Raw genomic sequence first — 20,060 nt, 5'->3', positions numbered from 1 at the left:
CCAAGCGCCTCCCCACACCTACCAAGCGCCTCCCCACACCTACCAAGCGCCTCCCCACACCTACCAAGCGCCTCCCCACACCTACCAAGCGCCTCCCCACACCTACCAAGCGCCTCCCCACACCTACCAAGCGCCTCCCCACACCTACCAAGCGCCTCCCCACACCTACCAAGCGCCTCCGCACACCTACCAAGCGCCTCCGCACACCTACCAAGCGCCTCCCCACACCTACCAAGCGCCTACCCACACCTACCAAGCGCCTCCCCACACCTACCAAGCGCCTACCCACACTTACCAAGCGCCTCCCCACACCTACCAAGCGCCTCCCCACACCTACCAAGCGCCTCCCCACACCTACCAAGCGCCTCCCCACACCTACCAAGCGCCTCCGCACACCTACCAAGCGCCTCCCCACACCTACCAAGCGCCTCCCCACACCTACCAAGCGCCTACCCACACCTACCAAGCGCCTCCCCACACCTACCAAGCGCCTACCCACACTTACCAAGCGCCTCCCCACACCTACCAAGCGCCTACCCACACCTACCAAGCGCCTACCCACACCTACCAAGCGCCTACCCACACCTACCAAGCGCCTACCCACACCTACCAAGCGCCTATCCACACCTACCAAGCGCCTACCCGTACTCCCTTCTCTCCCCTACACCCTCCCTCCCGTACCCCCTGGATTAATCAATGACTAAACTGCACGTCCTGTTTTTCACCCTAAATTCGGTGATGGCTACGAACGTCTGTTACCCAGCACTGTGGGGGCGGCGTGGGTTGGTGGATCGTGGGGGTCGAGGAGGAGCCGGACCGTGGCTCGCCATGAGAAGGCGGTACAGGAAAGTGCCGACTCATCTCGCCTGTCCCTTCTGTATGGGGAGAGTGTTGCGCCGTCTCGCACGCCTCGGTTCTTTCCGGCTGCTCTGGATTGTCCTCCCACGTGTGTACACGCTCATTGATTGGCTGAAAACGTTACGTGAATATGTAGAGGACCGCAGAGCTTGGGCAATAATTGTTGGTAGCGCCTCCGGCTCCTTACCGCCTTGCAGGTGCTGCTGCCTTTCCGCTTGTTTGCGGTTCCCTCCGCGACGATCGTTAGAGACGCGATCTGCGTTGAGGATGACGACGCGATAGATAAAACTACAGAAGGATTACGACTGCCCAGGATACGTTGTCAAAGGCAGACACTAACAACACCTTCCCAAATATGTACCTCCATGTAAAACTACTTTTTTTGTACACGTCCCATCAGCCACACGGACTTCTCGGCGAGATATTTTCAGCAGGATTGGTTTCACGCGGGGGTGGGGAACAAACTCTGAACCGGTGAGGCTCGCTGGAACCACTGCTGGTGAGCTGCCAGCTCTTGATGGGCAAGGGCCCCCCCCCCTCTCCTCTGCTAGACATGGATCGAACTACAACATAGACAACACTAAGAGTGCTCGTGGCGCTGTGGAGAACAGAATGATTGTTTCGTGTGAAGTTGTAGCACCCCCCCCCCCGCTCACTCCCCGACTTCCGGCCCTCCCCTCCCCTTGGGCCAGAGTCCAACTAAGACGATGTAGGTTTCCGGGGCGAATTCCTTTGCAGGTGGAGGAACACGGATTTACTACAACGGGGCTCAGTTACACAACCGATAACCACCGCCACAAAAAAATAATAGGCACAACCACCACATCAAGCATCACATTACTGACACAACCGCAGGGTAACCAACAATGACAAGCGTCGTTGTCCAGACATCGATGTGTATTGTATACCACAAGCATGAACCAGCAACAGAACTTACGTGTTAAGTTAACTACCAACAAAATGACACCCCCACCACCACCGTGGCACACGAGGGGGTGGTGTGGCCAGATCCACACCTGTCCGCCCACCTTGGTCGAGTCACCGCACCAGGTACCCGTCATTAAAGGCTGCGTCGCTTTAGGGGAGGGGCCCCAGGAATATTCGCTAAAAATCACGCACACGTCCCCTGAAACCCCCAGGCATTCGTATAAACACGCTGGCACGTCCAACATGAACACACTTAACTGGCGGTCACGCTGCGAAATACAATAACAGTAACCACACACCGCTCTCATACCCAACGACAAAGATGCCCCGTGTAGCCTTCGCAAATTTCTGGGCCAAGTGCTGTTAACGAGCAGCGCCTATGAAGGCCGACACAGCACACGCGGGGGTGGGTGGCCACCACGCCAGTGGCGATGTGTACACACCGGACCAGGTATTTACGTCATACCCCAACACACACACACACACCACATGCACACCCTGCTGACACGTGCGCCTTGACACAGATGCATTCTTACAAGAAGCCCATGCACGCCCGCCTAGAAATGAACACAATCAACGCCAACGATGATGACACCAACACACTCGCACACTTAACACACTCTTAACAACAACACCACACACTACTGTCAACAACAACACACACACACTAACACAATCTTAACAACAACAACAACACAGCAGGGCCCTGCTGACTGCCGTGTGTCTGGGGAACGCTCCACCACCGCAACCGCCGTCACCGGGCGACGAGCGCGCGATGAGGAGGAGGAGGGGGGGACCACGAGCTGGGAAACCAATCTATCGCCATGGCAACCGCTCGCACCGCATCGGCAGCATCATCAGCCACTGCGTGAGGGCCGAGCGGCACTGCGCTCCAGCAGGCGCGGTTTAACTCTCCACTTTACAGGGGGCACAGAAACAAAGGGAGTTCTCGCGAAATCGATTTGACGGATTGAAAAAATAAATATGGCCATAAAATAGTATCCACTCATGCCGCGGGTAAATATTTACTCCCCGCTCCATCTGCCGACAAAGGGCAGGAGCAGGAGTGGTGGAATGTTCCTCCCCCACCCACACTCTCCCGCGGCGTTTGGTTTCGCCCAGTTACACCTGGCCGGGCCAGGTGTTGGTAGCGGGAGATGCCAAGTGGCTGCGTTGTGAGCGGGGGGAGGCGAGGTATGACGGAGTCAGTGGGTGGGTGGGGAGTGCATGAATGAGCACGAAATTTAAGTTGTAAGCGAGCGGGTGGATGAATGAATGCGCGAGAGTGAACGATAAAATGAGTGACCAGACCGATGTGCGAGTGAACGAATTAAGGAGTGAGGGAATGTGTGAATGATATGCGTGAATCAATGTGCGATTCAAGTAGTGAGCGAACGAATGATGTAGTGAATGAATTGTGACAGAATTAGTGATGCAGCGAATGAGTGAATACGAGTGTGTGAATCAGCGCGTAAGCGAGCAAATGATGGGAGTGAGTGAATGAATGGTGAGAGCATGGAGGATGGAGTGAGTGAGCGGGCGAGTGAGTGAGTGAATAATGGAATGAGCGAGCGAGTGAATGAATGATGTTGGGAGCGAGCGAGCGAGCGAAGGGTGCGCGACGGACAGATGGAGGCGCGCAGATACGGGCGGAGGCGCGGGGTGATGGACGGATCCATCTCCCCCGCTCCCCGCCATCCGCCCCCCCGCCTCCATCCGTCTGCGGCTCCACGGCCGCGCGGCGTGAATCACGCACGGGGGGGGGGGGGGGCTGGGGGGGGGCTGGGGGGGGGCTAGGGGAGGGGCTCCGCTCACAGCGACGGAAACGCGAGGAGGCGGCGTCGGCTCCAGAGATGGAGACACGGGAGGGATGCGGGGTGCCCCCGCCCCCGCCCGTGTCACTCGATTACTCCATTTCACATCGATTAACGTTCGAGCAGCGAGACCCAGGATCAGGAAGATGGGAAGGGGGGGGGGGGGCGATGCGTCTGGGACGAGTGACGGCACCGCCCAGAGAACATCATCAATGCCGAGACACCTCGTCAATCACACCTCTTCATAGCCACCCTCGATTAAATGCCTGTTTAACACGTAGGCTTTCGCCACCAATGTTATCTATGATAATGAAATGCTTAATCATGGAGGCATCGTCATATACACATCATCATCATCATCACCGAGACATCTCACCGTGGAGAAATGCGATGAGTCAAGATGGTAAAGCCACCTCCTCGGGATGACGTCTCATCAGACACCTCATCAGACCTCATCGCCTAGGAGTCCCCTCGAAGGCAGCTCGCCATGGCCCCACGCACTCAGGCGCCCCCCAGGGCCGAGCAAGCCGACAAAGACAACAACGATACCTCGCGTGGCCCACACTGGCCGTCTTTGTCTCGCCAGCACTCACCGGGTGCTCAGTCAAGGCCTAGGGGAGACCCAGAACTGGTTTTGATGATCACTCACTACCATTGTAAAAATCGCGGTTGGAAATCGAACCCGGGTCGCCGGGTGTCGCAGCGCAATGCGCCATCGGCCGCACCGCCGCCTTCCCCACAAACATTGGCGCAGGCACGAGGCGACCGCCGAGACATCGCCATCGTCCACCCGACATCATCGCCGCCGAGGAGGTTGCAGGAGGGATGGGCGAGACGGGCCCAGGGCTACACATTCCAAAGGGACTCCGCAAAGGATCCCGAGACGAATTTCATCCGCACCCTCAGATGAGAAAGAGAACGCGCGGGGCTTCATTATCGCCGTTTGTGCAACGTTAGGCGCCGCGCACACGGAGACATCTGCAGGCGAGTGTTTAACTTGTGAATGGATATTGCGCGCAGCAAGAGGCGCCGGTGACTATCTTTTGTTGGTTTACATCACAATGTCCTGTCCTCTGATCGTATTCTTTTAGAAAGAATGTGTGTGTAGATGTATTATTATTCTCGTACGCGGTGTTTTATTCGTCGAGAGAGCAATACATATGCATTAATAATATAAATTACTGTGTCATTATATATTACATACACACACTGGGAGATGTGTGTTGTGTGTGTTATTATTCACGTGCTATATTGTAGTATTTTACACACACACACACCGTGCCTGTGTGTAAAATACTACAAGATAGCACGGGAATAATAACACATACACCGTGCGTGTGCACGCACGTGCACGGTGTGTGTGTGTGCACGGTGTGTGTGCGTGCAGGGTGAATGTTAATCCGCAAGCTCCTAACGAACGCGCTGTGCCAACTCGCGATCCGCGGTGCCTCCGAACGGGAGACGGAATCCGGAAATCTGGCCTAGAGCAAGCGCAGCTATCGCAAGGAGGGAGACACGTGGGGGGCAAAGGTGGGGGTAGTGGGGGGTAGGGAGTGGGGGCGGGGGGAGGAGGGGCGAGACGCGGTTGAGATTTAGAGAAGGGAAGGGGGCAGGGCCATGGGGCATGGAGTTGGTTATCAGAGCCTTGACCGCGACACGAGGAGGAGGGGGGTGCGTGACCGAGTGAGACATCACGGTGCGGGCGACGCGACATTGCTCGGAGAACATCACCGAGGGCTCAACATCACTGTGGGTGGAGGATGAGAGCGATGATGTGCGACGAAGGATGAACGGGAGCGGGGAGCCGCGCCCGTAGCCGATGAGGCGAGGAACCATGGAGGCACGTGGGGCGATCGCCCCCCCCCCCCCCCCCCCCCGCGGAGCGAGATGAGAATCCATCCCCAGGAACTCACAAACTCCGCGCTCCATCTGCCGCGAGACAGCTTCCCCATAGCCACAGCCTCCCCAGCCGTGACCGAATCACACACACACACAGCCTCACCACACACAGCCTCCTTACAGCCAAAGCCTCCCCAGCCGAACCAGACAACCTCACTATCTACATGCATTGCCTATCCATGACACAGCCTAACCACACACCCAGCCTCCCTATAGCCTTAGCCTATCGATACAGAGTCATGGTCGAGCCATAGCCTAACCTCAACGGTAATTATAGCCCAACCATGGCAACAGCCATACTCTAACCAAAACCTCCATACATTAATAGTCTCAACTTGCTCCCAGCCATAGCCTCTGCCTGCCCCTTAACCTGAAGTCACAGCTTTAACAGATATACAAGTCAGGCCTGTAAGGGGTCAGGCAGTAGGGGGCAGGCAGTAGGGGTCAGGCAGTAGGGGTCAGGCAGTAGGGGTCAGGCAGTAGGAGGGGGGGGGGTCAGGCTATATTGGTTAGGCCGTATTGGTCAGGCTGTAGGGGTCAGGCTGTATGTATTGGGTCGTCAATGTGAACACTGCTGATCGCTGGCGTGAGAATCGGGTCGCTTCGCCGGTTTCATTACGCGAGCTCATGGCGAATAAAATTATTGAACAAAGGCCTCTAAAGACTCGGCAATTATTCCCAACACTTAGGGTGCGAAGAGCGCCCATTATGAGTTTCTCTTTTCACGTTTATTTATTCAGTGTTGGGAAGCTGCCCGGAAGCGACATCAGCGTTTGGCGGTGGCGAAGCGACGCGCTTGGCCATGGAGCAGACGGTGGGACCCGGGGGAGGGGTCTCAACAGAGGCAGCGCTGGAGATTAGCGGGGGGCTGAGGACCACGTTGGGGGTGCAGAGCCCCCCACTACCCCCTCCCCCCAAACTCACTCCAAATTAAACCCACGATCACACGCGGGGATCATCACGATCATCATTGACATGATCACCACCATCATGGTGATCACCACCATCGTCATATTCATAATACATTTTCATCATTGTCGACACCGTCACCATCATACTACATGATGTGGACTCATGGCGGGGGGAGGGGGTGGAATGTTGGAGTTGGTGATGTTCATGGCAAGAGGAGGAAGAAGGGTCTGAAAGAAAAATGACTATCATCACCATCAATCACTCCCATCACAACATCGCTATCATAGTCAGCACCGTGATTCACATTGTCGCAGCGCCACCGCCAGCACCGCGATGATGAATACCTCTCTCTGCCTCTCCGTGAGCAGCGCTCGGTGCTCACGGCAGCAGCAGCGAGGGGGGGGGCGCCGGAAAAACAAACATCTTTAAATTCACTTTAGTGGTTATTACATCATTAATAATGGATACACACAGAGTGGAGGCGAGCGGGGAGCGCGCCACACAATCACCCGCCGCACAGCCTGCCGGGCACTGCTGCCCGCACGCGCACAAAGACAAAGATCCCCCGTGAAGCCCCAACAGACCGTCTCTGTTGTGACAAGGGTGGTGAGCGAGCAGCACCGGTGAAGGCCGGAATAGCGCCACCACCACGCCAGGTCGCCTTTGTCTCTGCAGTGCTGTCATTCACACATCACACCAGCTAGGGCCCAGGACCGGTTCAGATATTCGCTGTCACTGATATTGGTGTCATGAGCGGAAATCAAACTCGGGCCGCCGGGTATTTTAGCGCAGTGCGCTAACCACTGCGCCACCGCTCCCCATGTGCGCACAAACACAGGCGGGGGTATACCATGCACGCCTAGCAACCACTCACGCCCACACGCACAACAGAGAGAATTATAATCGCGCTCTCTCTTGTGTACAGATACAGTACACCTATATGAACACAGTACACACGTATCAATACAGCACAATGACACACAAACGCAGCACACACGTGAAAATACTGCGCATGTAAATACTGCGCACAGACGCCTAACACCCACAGACGACGGTGGCTTAGTATCTGATTGATGCAAATGCTGTTGATGTCTTGGCAGGGCCCAGTGCCGAACGCTGGATGAGAGATGGTCACAAACAGCGGCAGGAAACCCAACGAGGTGGTTCATATCGGGCCCCGAAACGGAGTGCGCGTGGAGTCCCGCCCCCCCCCCCGCTCCTGCTGCTCCGAGTCCCGCGCTCATCTCTCACACGAGCCTCGGCAGCAGCGGTGAACCGAGTACTTCGCCTCCCGCGGAGTGTGACGCGAAAGCCGACAGAAAGCTGGCACATCCCATTGTAATCACGCGCGCCTCCCTTACGCGTCTGCGCTTCCCAGGCGTGCAGTTGTACCTGTGTGTAAGACTCGACCCCGTCATACGAATTGCCACCACTGCTGGCTCGGGGTTCTATACACGGGAGATGAGAGCCACTGCCTCGATGCTCATTTGAGAGCAGCAGCCGGAATTCACTTTGGGTCCGACTTGGGATGAACGCTGAACCCACGGGCGGCTTGAGAACGCCACGGGAACAAGAGAAGAGGGGACGGCGAGGGAGAGAGAGCGAAGACGACTACCGCCCGAGGCCGCCGCGACTCCGCACGGACATTCGGGCGAGTGATGCGAAACGACTACGGGGGGCTCGCGCGGGGGTCCGTGCCCCCCCCCGATCCCAACGTGCCCCCCCCCACCCATCACACACCTCGGATACGTGGCGAGGTGTGTGATAGGAGTGGGCTTTTGCGATGGGGGTTTGCGAGGTGTGATCTTTGGGTGTGCTGTGTTTGGGTGTGTGCGGTGTGGGAGTGTGGGAGTTTGGATGTGTGGGGGTGGTGCGGTAGAGTGGTTTCATGCCACCCTCTATCAAGATGACTCAACGTTGGCAAGAGGCGCATGGGTGTGGACAGGATATGCGCACGTGTATAGACGTGTGCGCGCGTGTCCACGTGTACACATGGACGCGTGTGTGCACGTGTGCGCACGCGTGTGTGTACGTGTGCGCGCGCGAGCAGCAGCGCAATAGCGATTTACACAAACCATCGACCTGTGTTTGATCCCTGACCACGGTTACAATCAATGGCGGGGATCAGCACCCATATGCGGGCCCCCATTAGGCTGCCTCAGCCTTAAATGAGAACCTGGGGCCGTGGGGAGCCGTGAGCAGTGAGGAGACGAAGGCGGCCAGCGTGGCTCTGGCCGCACCACTCCATCGCAGGTGCTGCTCGCTAACAGCACTTTCCCTAACAGCCTGTGTAGGCTACACGGGGGATCTTTGTCACACTCCCCCCTCCACTTCCTACACACACGCGTAGGGATACAATCCCAGCAGTGGAATACGTGAGAGGAGAAGCAACCCCCTCCTCTGCTCCCCCTCCTCCTTCACCCTCCCTCCCACCACATCTCCCGACCCCCCTCCCCCCAACATCCCCTCCCCGCCAGCGCCCCCCGTTTCTCTCTCATACTAAGCAGAGTTGCTCACTGCCCCAACCTTCCTCCACCCACCTCCCCCTGCTTCCACCCTCCCCCACATCCCCGCTCCACTGCTCAATGACTCCCGGTGCTGTCCATGACGCACTGCTCCACGCAGATCCATCCGATTACACAACGCGGGACGGGGATGGGGAGGCACGGACACGAGACGGAGGGGGTTACGGGAAGGAAGAAGGGGGAGGGGGGGAGAAGACGGGAGACTGTGAGGGGGGGGGGAGTGCAGGGAGGTGTCGCGGATCTTCAAACTCCCCGAGCGGCAGCGCCCTGCTCCTGGAAACCACCCAGCGGAGTCCTACAGCCAGCGAGGGCTAGCCACGACCCTGTCATAGTCATGTGGAATTTACACTGCGAGCCCAAGGCTCCGTTTAGAGGCCATGAGGCAGGAGAAGAAATGCCACATTGCTGTGGCGAGTAATGGCCTCTGCAGTTGATAACCACTGTTGTCTAAATCTGGATCGTGTTGATTCGCGGCTAGAGGCGGGGGGGGGGAGAAGGGCTGGGGGGGGATCACCACCCCCGCTCTCCCCCTCCCCTCCCACAGCCAATTACCGCGGGGTCAGGGGTCGCGCTGCGCGGTTAAGTGACCACATTTATGAGCGGTAATTACGCGCGCGCCGTGTTTATTTGCGAGCGAGCGCCGCCAACACCACGCGCGGCCGGGCCGCGTGGCCACGGACACCGCAACCAGACGGGGGAGAGAGGCGAGAGAGAGGGACTGGAGAGCGTGGCGAGTGAAGGGAGAGAGTTGTGAGAGGGATGGTATAGAGACGGCAGAGTCAGGAGGAGCGAGTCGGATGCGTGACCCCAAATCGATGAGAATATTCAACCATTCTGCTGGGAATGTGGTAAGGTAGGGAAGGGGGGGGGGCTGCTGGATCAATTATTCTTTAAAGGGACCGTGGGAACTTCTTCATAAACCTCGGAGTGGATCTCGCGGCGGGCGAGGACCCGGAGCGCAGGGATTGCGTGGTGCCGCGTTCCGATGGGGGGCGCGACGACGAGAGACGGGGAGGGCGTGAGGGAGGTGCGGGGTGAGAGATGAGGGTTTGGGAGACGACACGAGAGAGGTGAGATTGTGAGAGGTGATTGACAGGCGAGCGGTGAGAGGCTGAGCAGCCGAATCGGAATTTGACTTTGCGTGAGTTCCTGCTCGCAGGGTGAAGGGCGAGGAGGCAAACCCCACACCTCCACCCCGCACCCATTCCCCTATAGCCAACCCCACACCTCCACCCCGCACCCATTCCCCTATAGCCAACCCCACACCTCCACCTCGCACCCATTCCCCTATAGCCAACCCCACACCTCCACCCCACATCTCCACCCCGCACCCATTCCCCTATAGCCAACCCCACACCTCCACCCCGCACCCATTCCCCTATAGCCAACCCCACACCTCCACCCCACATCTCCACCCCGCACCCATTCCCCTATAGCCAACCTCACACCTCCACCCCGCACCCATTCCCCTATAGCCAACCCCACACCTCCACCCCGCACCCATTCCCCTATAGCCAACCCCACACCTCCACCTCGCACCCATTCCCCTATAGCCAACCCCACACCTCCACCCCGCACACATTCCCATATAGCCAACCCCACACCTCCACCCCGCACCCATTCCCCTATAGCCAACCCCACACCTCCACCCCGCACCCATTCCCCTATAGCCAACCCCACACCTACACGCCGCACCCATTCCCCTATAGCCAACCCCACACCTCCACCCCGCACCCATTTCCCTATAGCCAACCCCACATCTCAACCCCGCACCCATTCCCCTATAGCCAACCCCACACCTCCACCCCACACCCATTCCCCTATAGCCAACCCCACATCTCAACCCCACACCCATTCCCCTATAGCCAACCCAACCCAAACATTTCTCAATCCTATAGCCAAACCTGTCACCCCAAATCCAGCCCAGCCATATATCCAAACCAAACCAAGACATGACACTCAGACCCATAACCAAACCCGACACCATACCACAACAAACCCAACCCCGACGCGAAGCCCCGCTCGACCCCACGCGGATCGGGTGACCGAGAGACAGAGACCATTCCGCAGATCGCCGTGGAGAGAGCGAGGGAGGAGGAGGGGGGGGGGCTCCGACAAGAACTCGGAGTGTGAAGGAACACGGGGGGAGAGGGCACGGGAGGGATTCTGGAGCAGAGACACCACACGTACACGCGCGCGCGGTGTTTCCGTGTCTGAGTCACGCGGAGTGTGATGGAGGCCGTGATAGCGACGGCGAGGATGTTAGCGAACGGGGATCGAGCACCCCCCTCCCATCTCCCCTCCTCGTCTCTAAATGCCCAGCAAACATTGACACGAGGATGCTGTTTGATGTTTGCGATCTCCTCTTAATCCCGTCCCGCCGCTCGATGCTCGGGACGCGTCCCGTAATCGACTCAGCATCCCTCCAGCACTACTCACTCTCACTGCCACCAACACCGCGGCCACCGCCGTTGTGGATTTTTCTCGCTTCGTTTTGTGTCAATTTCTCTTCGCGAGGATGTCCTTCGCACTGAATGTTTAACCCCCGACGGCTGACAAGATCCATTCACGCGGCGATCAGCAGCATCATTGGCAGAATTGCTACCATCAATATCATCATTGGCCAGCAGCAGTAGCACATCCCAGGCTGCACTGCAATCAAGACTGTTGGAGGATGCGTTGTTGGTAATATCCGCTGTTGTGTTAGGGAGCACCGGTGCGGGCCTGCACGGTGAACGAGGCTTGGTGTGGCTGTCACCCTCTCTGCGGCCGCTTCTGTCTCTCCATTGCTGATGATATTTACATGGGGATGTGGCTGCAAGCCATGGCTGGGAATCGAATGCAGGTCGTCGAGTTTGCGGTGCACTACACTAACCACTACACTAACCACAAGAACTCCCCTTATCGGCTTACCAGACTGTTGGAGAAAGAGGCATCCATTTAGTAGGTTCGCAAAAATCTGTCAAAGCGTGACCCCTCCCCCCTCCCTGTACGCACGCGTACTTTTCACACCCCCCCCCCCGAATCCTATAGAACGGCCGATATTTGATCCACGCAGAAACGATCAAGGATTAATAATATTAACGTGTTTAAGCAAACAGATAGTTTACCGCCGGACTATCTAACTTATTTGAAGGTCAATGTAGACAAACTATTATCGAGGCTTCACCTCCACCCCCCCGTTTCCTAATGCGTACGCATTTGGGTTAACCCCCCCACCTCCCCCCTCAATGCGTACGTACTAAATTGATGGCCCCAAAGTGCTGTTCGTGAGCACCTTTGAAGGCACACGAGGGGGTGGATGGCCAACACCATGCCCGGCTGCCTTTGTGTCCCCACCAGATACCAAATTAAAGCTGAGTAGACCTAGGGGAGGCCCAGGACCGGTTCAAATATGTGCTCACGGTTGTTGGTCGTGAGTGGGAATTGGACTCAGGTGGCTCGTAGTGCGGCGCGCTAACTGCTGCGCCACCGCTCCCCCTACTTTACCCCCCTCCCCCATACACACCTCCCCCTTCCCACCCCTCACCCCCGTCCATCATCGCCTTCTCATATCGCGTTTCCCAAAATCCACTCACTCGCACTGCCCCGCTAGCCCCGCCCCCCGCCCCTCCATGACCTCTTCCCCGACTCCTCAACCTCAAATCTCCAGAGACCCCCCCCATCACCCCCACACCATCACCGCCATCACACAACCACCTCATCTCACCATCACCAATAATCACCACCGTCATCGATGCGACACAACCTTGGCCACTAACACCATCAGCTAACACCACCATCATTACTACCAAACCCCAGTCACTAACACCACCACCATCACCACTGTCGACTCCCCACCAGCACGAGCTAATCTCGCCTGTCTGTGGGCGCCACGAGCCCTGTATTAGGCAGGGCGCGGCACCCTGCCCCGACTCGCAGGGCTCACACACTCATAGAACAAAGACAAAGCCCCCCCGTGTAGCCTTGAACAAACTGTTGAGGTAAGTGCTCTAAGCGAGCACCAATGAAGGCTGGAACGGCACACGAGGGGCTGGGTGGCCAGCACCACAGCCAGCCGCCGCTGTCTTCCCAGCGCTGTTCATGCAACGCGCGGGGTAATCATTTGAGGCCGAGTCGACCTCGGGGAGGGTCCCAGGACAGGTTCAGGTAATCGCCAGTGGTGGTGTTGGCCGTGAGCGGGAATCGAACTCCGATCACCGCACTCGCACTCACTCACGGCAGCACGTTGTCGTGTTAGTGGTGATTGTGGTGGTGGTGGTGGTAGTAGTGGTGCAGGAACGAAGTGTTCGATTATTCGTGGTAGTAATTGTGGCAGTGGTGGTGAGTGTGGTAGTGGTAATGGTGGTAGTGGTGGTGATTGTGGTAGTGGTGGTGATTGTGGTAGTTAAGGCCTCAACGTGCACACAGCCTGGCACAAGCGCCGTGATGGCCGGTTGTTGCGATTGTGGTTGTGGTTTTGATTGCAGTGGTAGTGGTAGATTGTAGTAGCGATTGTGGTAGTGTTGGTGTTGACTGTGATAGTGTTGGTGTTGACTGTGATAGTGGTGGTGATTGTGGTAGTGGGGGTGGTGATTGTGGTAGTGGTGATTGTGGTGGTGATTGTGGTTGTGGTGGTAGTGGTGGTGGTGATTGTGGTTGTGGTGGTGGTAGTGGTGGTGGTGATTGTGGTTGTGGTGGTAGTGGTGGTAGTGGGGGTGGTGATTGTGGTGGTGGTAGTGATTGTGGTAGTGGTGATTGTGGAAGTGGTGGTGGTGATTGTGGTAGTGGTGATTGTGGTGGTGGTGATTGTGGTGGTGATTGTGGTGATTGTGGTGGTGGTGATTGTGGTGGTGGTGATTGTGGTGGTGGTGGTGATTGTGGTAGTGGTGATTGTGGTGGTGGTGGTGATTGTGGTAGTGGTGATTGTGGTAGTGGGGGTGGTGATTGTGGTGGTGGTGATTGTGGTAGTTATTGTGGTGATTGTGGTGATGGTGATTGTGGTAGTTATTGCGGTGATTGTGGTGGTGGTGATTGTGGTAGTTATTGTGGTGATTGTGGTGGTGGTGGTGATTGTGGTGGTGGTGATTGTGGTAGTTATTGTGGTGATTGTGGTGGTGGTGATTGTGGTGGTGATTGTGGTGGTGGTGATTGTGGTGGTGGTGATTGTGGTGGTGATTTCCTCGTTGCGCCTGATGCGGACATCGCCCCCCGCGCGGTCGCGAACCCGCGGGGGTGGGGGGGGGGGCACAGTCCGGGGCGAGGAGCGGAAGGAGAGTGACCTCACTGCGCTGGAATTCGCGAAGCCAGTGCCCCCAGCCACGGCACAGGTGTGTACATGAACAGGTCCACACGCGTGTATACACATATGTGTATGTGTACCCACAGACATATAGACACATGTACATACCGACGGATACGCATGTAGATACACGTGTGTTCACACACACACAGCTATAATGTACTCGTGTGCAGCTACACGCATGGGTGGACACGCCGCACACACCGATTGTTCCCTGGGTTTATGGAGACATTGTAAAGAGCAAAGGCTAACGATGATGCAACACGATAAACACGTCCATGCAAATTGTCACACACGCACACCACAAAGACTCCCATACACACACTCACACACGCACACCACAAAGACTCCCATACACACACTCACACACGCACACCACAAAGACTCCCATACACACACTCACACACGCACACCACAAAGACTCCCATACACACACTCACACACGCACACCACAAAGACTCCCATACACACACTCACACACGCACACCACAAAGACTCCCATACACACCCGCGCGCGCGCACCCCACAACCGCGCGCGCACCCCACAACCGCGCGGACCCCACACACACCTCTTCCCGATAGCTTTATAACAAAATCCTCAAAACGTTCTTCAATCACATTGTGGCCTTTAAAGGAAAAAAATATAATAGGCAACGTTTCGGGCAATTAACCATAGTCATCGCAAACTTACATACCGTTGGGACAAGCGCTGTTAGCGAGCACCTACAAAGGGCAGCACGGCGGGGGTGGGTAAGACGGTGTGATCAGGATCACGCCTGGCTGATGTTGACACACTACACCAGCTACTCATTGAGGCCGAGTCGACGTAGGGGACGCCCAGGAGCGGTTCGGACAGTCGTCACTGGTGTTGGTGGCCGTGAGCGGGGCATAGAACTCGGATCGCCCGGTTCGTAGCGCAGTGCACTAACCACTGCGCCACACACACAACACGGGCAGTGGCGTAGCGTGGTTGGGGTTTGGCCCTGCGAGGCGTCTGGGGCCCTGCGTCCCGTGGGCCTCTGTGCAGCGGCACTCCCGACACACACTCGGTAGCCACGTCACTTCGCCGCACACCGACACAGCGCCCACCCGATAGTCGTGAGCAGATGCTGTCAGCGAGCACCTATTAAGGCCGGCACGACACGTTGGTTGGCAAATTCTATGCTCGGCCGCCTTTGTCTTCCCAGTGCTGATGTTTACACACTGTACCAGATAATTAAGGCAGAGTCGACCTAGTGGAGGGCACGAGATCGGTTCAGCTATTCGCCGTCACTGATGTTGGTCGTGAGTGGGAATTTAACTCGGATCGCCGGGTTCTTAGTGCAGTGCGCTATCCACTACGCCAGCGGACCCCACACTATAACACACACACGCGCCTGCGATCACATCCACTGACATTCATGCGGACACACCCATTCATACACACACTCACAATCACTTCCATTCACAATCACTCGCACACATTCACACACTTGTACAAACACACTGGCGAACAAAGACGCACACTCATTCAAACGCGTTCACCACACCATCCCAACTCATCCACTCGCACACATTCACACACACATTCACGGATACCTATTCACGCACAAAGGTTCACATACACTTACCAACTCGCACGCAGGCATGCACAGAAGCAGTGCACAAGATCCCCGTATAGGCTTAACAGACTGCTGGGGCAAGTGCTGTTGGCGAGCACCTAAGAAGGCCGACACACGGGGTGGGTGGCCAGAACCACGCAAGGCCGCCTTCACACATCGCACCCAGTACTCATTTGAGGCCGAGTCGACCTAGATGAGGCCCAGGACCGGTTCAGATAATCGTCACTGGTGTTGGCCGTGAGAGGGAATCGAACTCTGGTCGCCGGGTTCGTAGCGCAGCGCGCTAACCGCTGCACCACCGCTCCCCACACACACACAACCACACACAACCACACAACCACACACAACCACACACAACCAGTTCTCGATCGCCTTCCGCCGCTTCCCACGACCCCCCCCCCCCCCGCTTCTCGTCCCCCACCCAAGCCGGCGCCTCTCGCAGGCGTCTCAACAACAACAGCAGCAGCAACAACAACACAAGCAACAGCAAGAACAACACCAGACGCGTCCCCTTGGGGACCGGGTCCTCCACCGACCCCCTTCACCGCCCCTCCAGACCTCACCACCCCCCACACCCTCCCCCGGCGTACTCTCCATTCCAGGCCCCATCAATCCCTCTACATTCTTCTTCACCCCCCCCACCACCCCCAATCATCTCCCACCCATCACAGTACCATCACCTCCTCACTATTCCCCATCACAATCCCTCGACTTATAATCGCATCTTCTGACACCCATCACTTCCAATGAAGCTTCGTCACCTCTTCCCCATACCCCATCATCAGACCTCCTCCCCGCCAACCCATCACTTCCTCCTCACCAGACTCCCATCACCATCCCCCGGACATCCATTAGCATCTCATCATTGCCAGCAACATCACCTTCCTCCATCACAGCACGGGGGTTGGGGGGGGCAGCCTCACCGCGGGTTGCTGGTGTTCCAGTAGACGGCGTGGCGGCCTCCCGCCACGGCCAGGGCCGCCTCGTGGCCTCCTCCCTCCAGCGGCGACGGGCAGCACGGAGACACCAGCAGCAGCACCACCATCACCACCATCACCTCCAGCAGCAGCAGCAGCAGCGCTCCCATCGCGACGCGAGAAGAACGCAAGAGGAAGGGGAGGAGGGAGAGGGGGGCGGAGGAGCTCACGGATGGAGCAACTCACAGACGGAGGAGCCCCGAGACGGGGAAGTCCACGGATGGAGGAGCGCAGAGACGGAGGGAACACGAATCGAGGAGCCCAGAGACGGAGCGGCCCAGAGACGGAGCGGCTCACAGACGGAGCAGCCAAGGGGTGGAGCGGGACAGGGGAGCGGTGGGGTCCCGGGAAAGAAGATGCGGGCGTCCAGAAAAGGGGGGTCTCCTCTGCAACGGAGTCGTGGCGGCTCGACTGAGCCCCGGTGGGGGGGGGGGGCAGGCGATAGGAGACGAGTCGCCGGACCGCGCTGCAGACCGGACTCCTCCCGGGTTCGCGTCCGGGCCCGAGTGGCGGCTCCCGGCGCGCGAGCTTCGCGTGCCCCGCGGGGGCGGGGCCATAGAGGGGCGGGGTCACGGGGGTTTGAGGCGGGGCTACGGTGGGGGGGAGGGGAGGTCGCACCCCAGTCCCGCCCGTGCACCGGACGGCCCAATCACGAGCCTCGTACCGTGTGGCCGAGTCTCGCGGAGCCAATCACGCGGGCGGGCGAAATTACCGTGACGACGCCTCGGGTGTGGAGCCACGCCCATCGCGGAGAAGCCCCGCCCCTCGACGGGTAGTACCGCCCCTTCGCGCCCCTGGCCCCGCCCAGCCAGGGACACGTGCATCCCGGTCGTCAATTACAACACGAAGCCCAATGAAAACCGTTCATCAGCACAGCGAAGCAATTAGCCGGTAATTACCGGTACGATTTGCATTTACATTGCAGTGGCGACGCAGGCAATTAATGCAGATTAAACATTAACAACGAAAACAAACTGCGAAACGAACGGCACGCGTTACAACGCGCGCGAGTGCTGCCCTTGAAGGTCTGGACCGGGCAGCACTTTGATGATGATGATGTTGGGAGCGAATGCGCGGCTGATGATGATGGGACTGCAGAGTCCTGTGCTCAGAGATCGGGGAACTGGAAGATTCTAAGTTCACATCCCAGTGCATGGTTGGCTCAGCTCATCAGCATGAATTCATAATTAGCAAAATGATCACCACCAGTCAATCGTCATCATTGAATGCATTATTCATCCATCAATCGTATTAATATCATCATCATCAGCAGCAGCAGCAGGCCATCATAATCATACACAACATCAACAGTTCATCATTTATATAATCATCATCAACATATCTCGGGGTTAGATAAAGTCACTTTGTAGGTCGCCCTGTGGTAGTTTGGTCCCTGTCATCAGAATGCGGAATTTCCACCGTTGCGGGTTCACGAAGTGGGCGCCCAAGCATCGCTCACCGAGCGAAGCGCCCTCACCTCAGTGACGTCAGTGGACCACGTGCTCTCCAGGGCAGCGCTGGAGATGGCGCGACTCCTCCCCTCCCTCGCCAGCCTCACCCGCGCACCATCCCCACGCTCACCTCGCCCCCCCCCCTCTCTGTCTCTCTCCCCCGATGGCGCTCTCTCCTCGTCGCGTTATCACGAGACGAGGAGGAATCGGTTCGGGAAACTCGCACAGCTGTGCGACCCCCCCATCCCCCTTCGTGTGAGTCAGAACGGCCCGCGGAAGAGGATTTCACGGAATGACTTCTGAGAGCCCTTCACGTAACCTCTGGTCGGCAGCACAGCGGGTTGCCACCCGCACTGCCACAGAGATAAATGCGTGTCGTATGTCCGTCAAGCTGATATTTGTGATTCTCAGAGCTAGAATTTAGCCAAATTGTATGTATATAAATAAAATGCAAAATGAATTTAAATAATAATGATGCACATTTGTAAGTCGCATTTCATCCGTATATCCCAATGCGCCATCGCTCCACCTCGCAGTGATCCCTTCGTGGTCACCAGTCCTCATTGCGAGTCTCTCTCCTCCCGTCTCCCATCTCGTCCCCCATTTGTCTCCCCGTCTCCGCTCTTCCCACCCAATCTATCTCCTGTCCCCACTGCTCTCCCCTCTCCTCCGTCTCCCCTCTGGACCCCTCTCCATCTCTTTCTTATCATCCCCGACCTCCCCCGTTCCCCCCCTTCCCCCGCGCGCCGGGTCGTCTGGGCGCTGCTCGTAATGAACGCGCCCGCGCTTTCCTCCGCCTCCATTCATTGCGCATTCTCGAACGCGCTCGTTACGGGGTTCGTGGGGGGCGCAAGGCCGGGGGGGGGGGGTGCCGGAGATGGGGAAGGGGGAGCACGCGGGGCGGGGCCTCTCATTGGAACCTGGAGAAGGGGCGGGGTCGAGAGACGGGGGGAGGAGGACGCGGGGAGGGGGGGGGGTTTACGAGCTCATGTACGATTGTGTGCGTGTGTTGCGCTTGTGTTGCGCGTGTGTGTGTGGTGCATGTGTGTGTGTGGTGCGTGTGTGTTGCGCGTGTGTGTGTGGTGCGTGTGTGGTGCGTGTGTGTTGCGTGTGTGTTGCGTATGCGTGCGTGTGGTGTGTGTGCGTGCGTGTGGTGCGTGTGTGGTGCGTGTGTGGTGCGTGTGTAGTGCGTGTGTGTGCGTGTGTGTTGCGTGTGTGGTGCGTGTGTGTGTGGTGCGTGTGTGGTACGTGTGTAGTGCGTGTGCGTGCGTGTGTGGTGCGTGTGTGGTGCGTGTGTGTGTGTGGTGCGTGTGTGGTGCGTGTGTGGCGCGTGTTGGCGCGTGTGTGTGCGTGTGTGGTGCGTGTGTATGCGTGTGTGTGCGTGTGTATGCGTGTGTGTGCGTGTGTGGTGCATGTATGGCGCGTGTGTGTGCGTGCGTGGTGCGTGCGTGGCGCGTGCGTGTTGCGTGCGTGGTGCGTGTGTGTGCGTATGTGGTGTGTGTGTGGTTCGTGTGTGTGCGTGTGTGTTGCGTGTGTGGTGCGTGTGTGGTGCGTGTGTGGCGCGTGTTGGCGCGTGTGTGTGCGTGTGTAGTGCGTGTGTGTGCGTGTGTGGCGCGTGTGTGTGTGTGTGGTGCGTGTGTGGTGCGTGTGTGGCGCGTGTTGGCGCGTGTGTATGCGTGTGTGTGCGTGTGTGGTGCGTGTATGGCGCGTGTGTGTGCGTGGTGCGTGCGTGGTGCGTGCGTGTTGCGTGCGTGGTGCGTGTGTGTGCGTATGTGGTGTGTGTGTGGTTCGTGTGTGTGCGTGTGTGGTGCGTGT

General features: G+C 57.8%; 1 protein-coding gene across 3 annotated transcripts in view; it reads right to left on the bottom strand.

The window, feature by feature from the left end:
• The window catches only part of LOC116941103 (ephrin-A2-like), a 37,950-nt gene extending 20,595 nt beyond the window's left edge, over positions 1 to 17,355 (bottom strand). The window contains exon 1 of one of the 3 annotated variants that reach the window (XM_032951748.2): positions 16,741 to 17,355. In XM_032951748.2, coding sequence (XP_032807639.2) covers positions 16,741 to 16,904 — 164 coding nt within the window. In that variant the 5' untranslated portion in view covers positions 16,905 to 17,355. The remainder of the gene's footprint in view (positions 1 to 16,740) is intronic. The other 2 variants (XM_032951758.2, XM_032951739.2) reach the window with 2 other exon arrangements.
• Positions 17,356 to 20,060: the final 2,705 nt, after the last annotated feature.

Source organism: Petromyzon marinus, chromosome 1 (genome assembly GCF_048934315.1).
Source record: "Petromyzon marinus isolate PM22_M1 ecotype Great Lakes invasive population chromosome 1, UKy_Petmar_22M1.pri1.0, whole genome shotgun sequence".
NCBI lineage: Eukaryota > Metazoa > Chordata > Hyperoartia > Petromyzontiformes > Petromyzontidae > Petromyzon > Petromyzon marinus.
The sequence above is the reverse complement of the archived record's forward strand: the minus strand, read 5'-3'. Positions and strand labels throughout refer to the sequence as shown.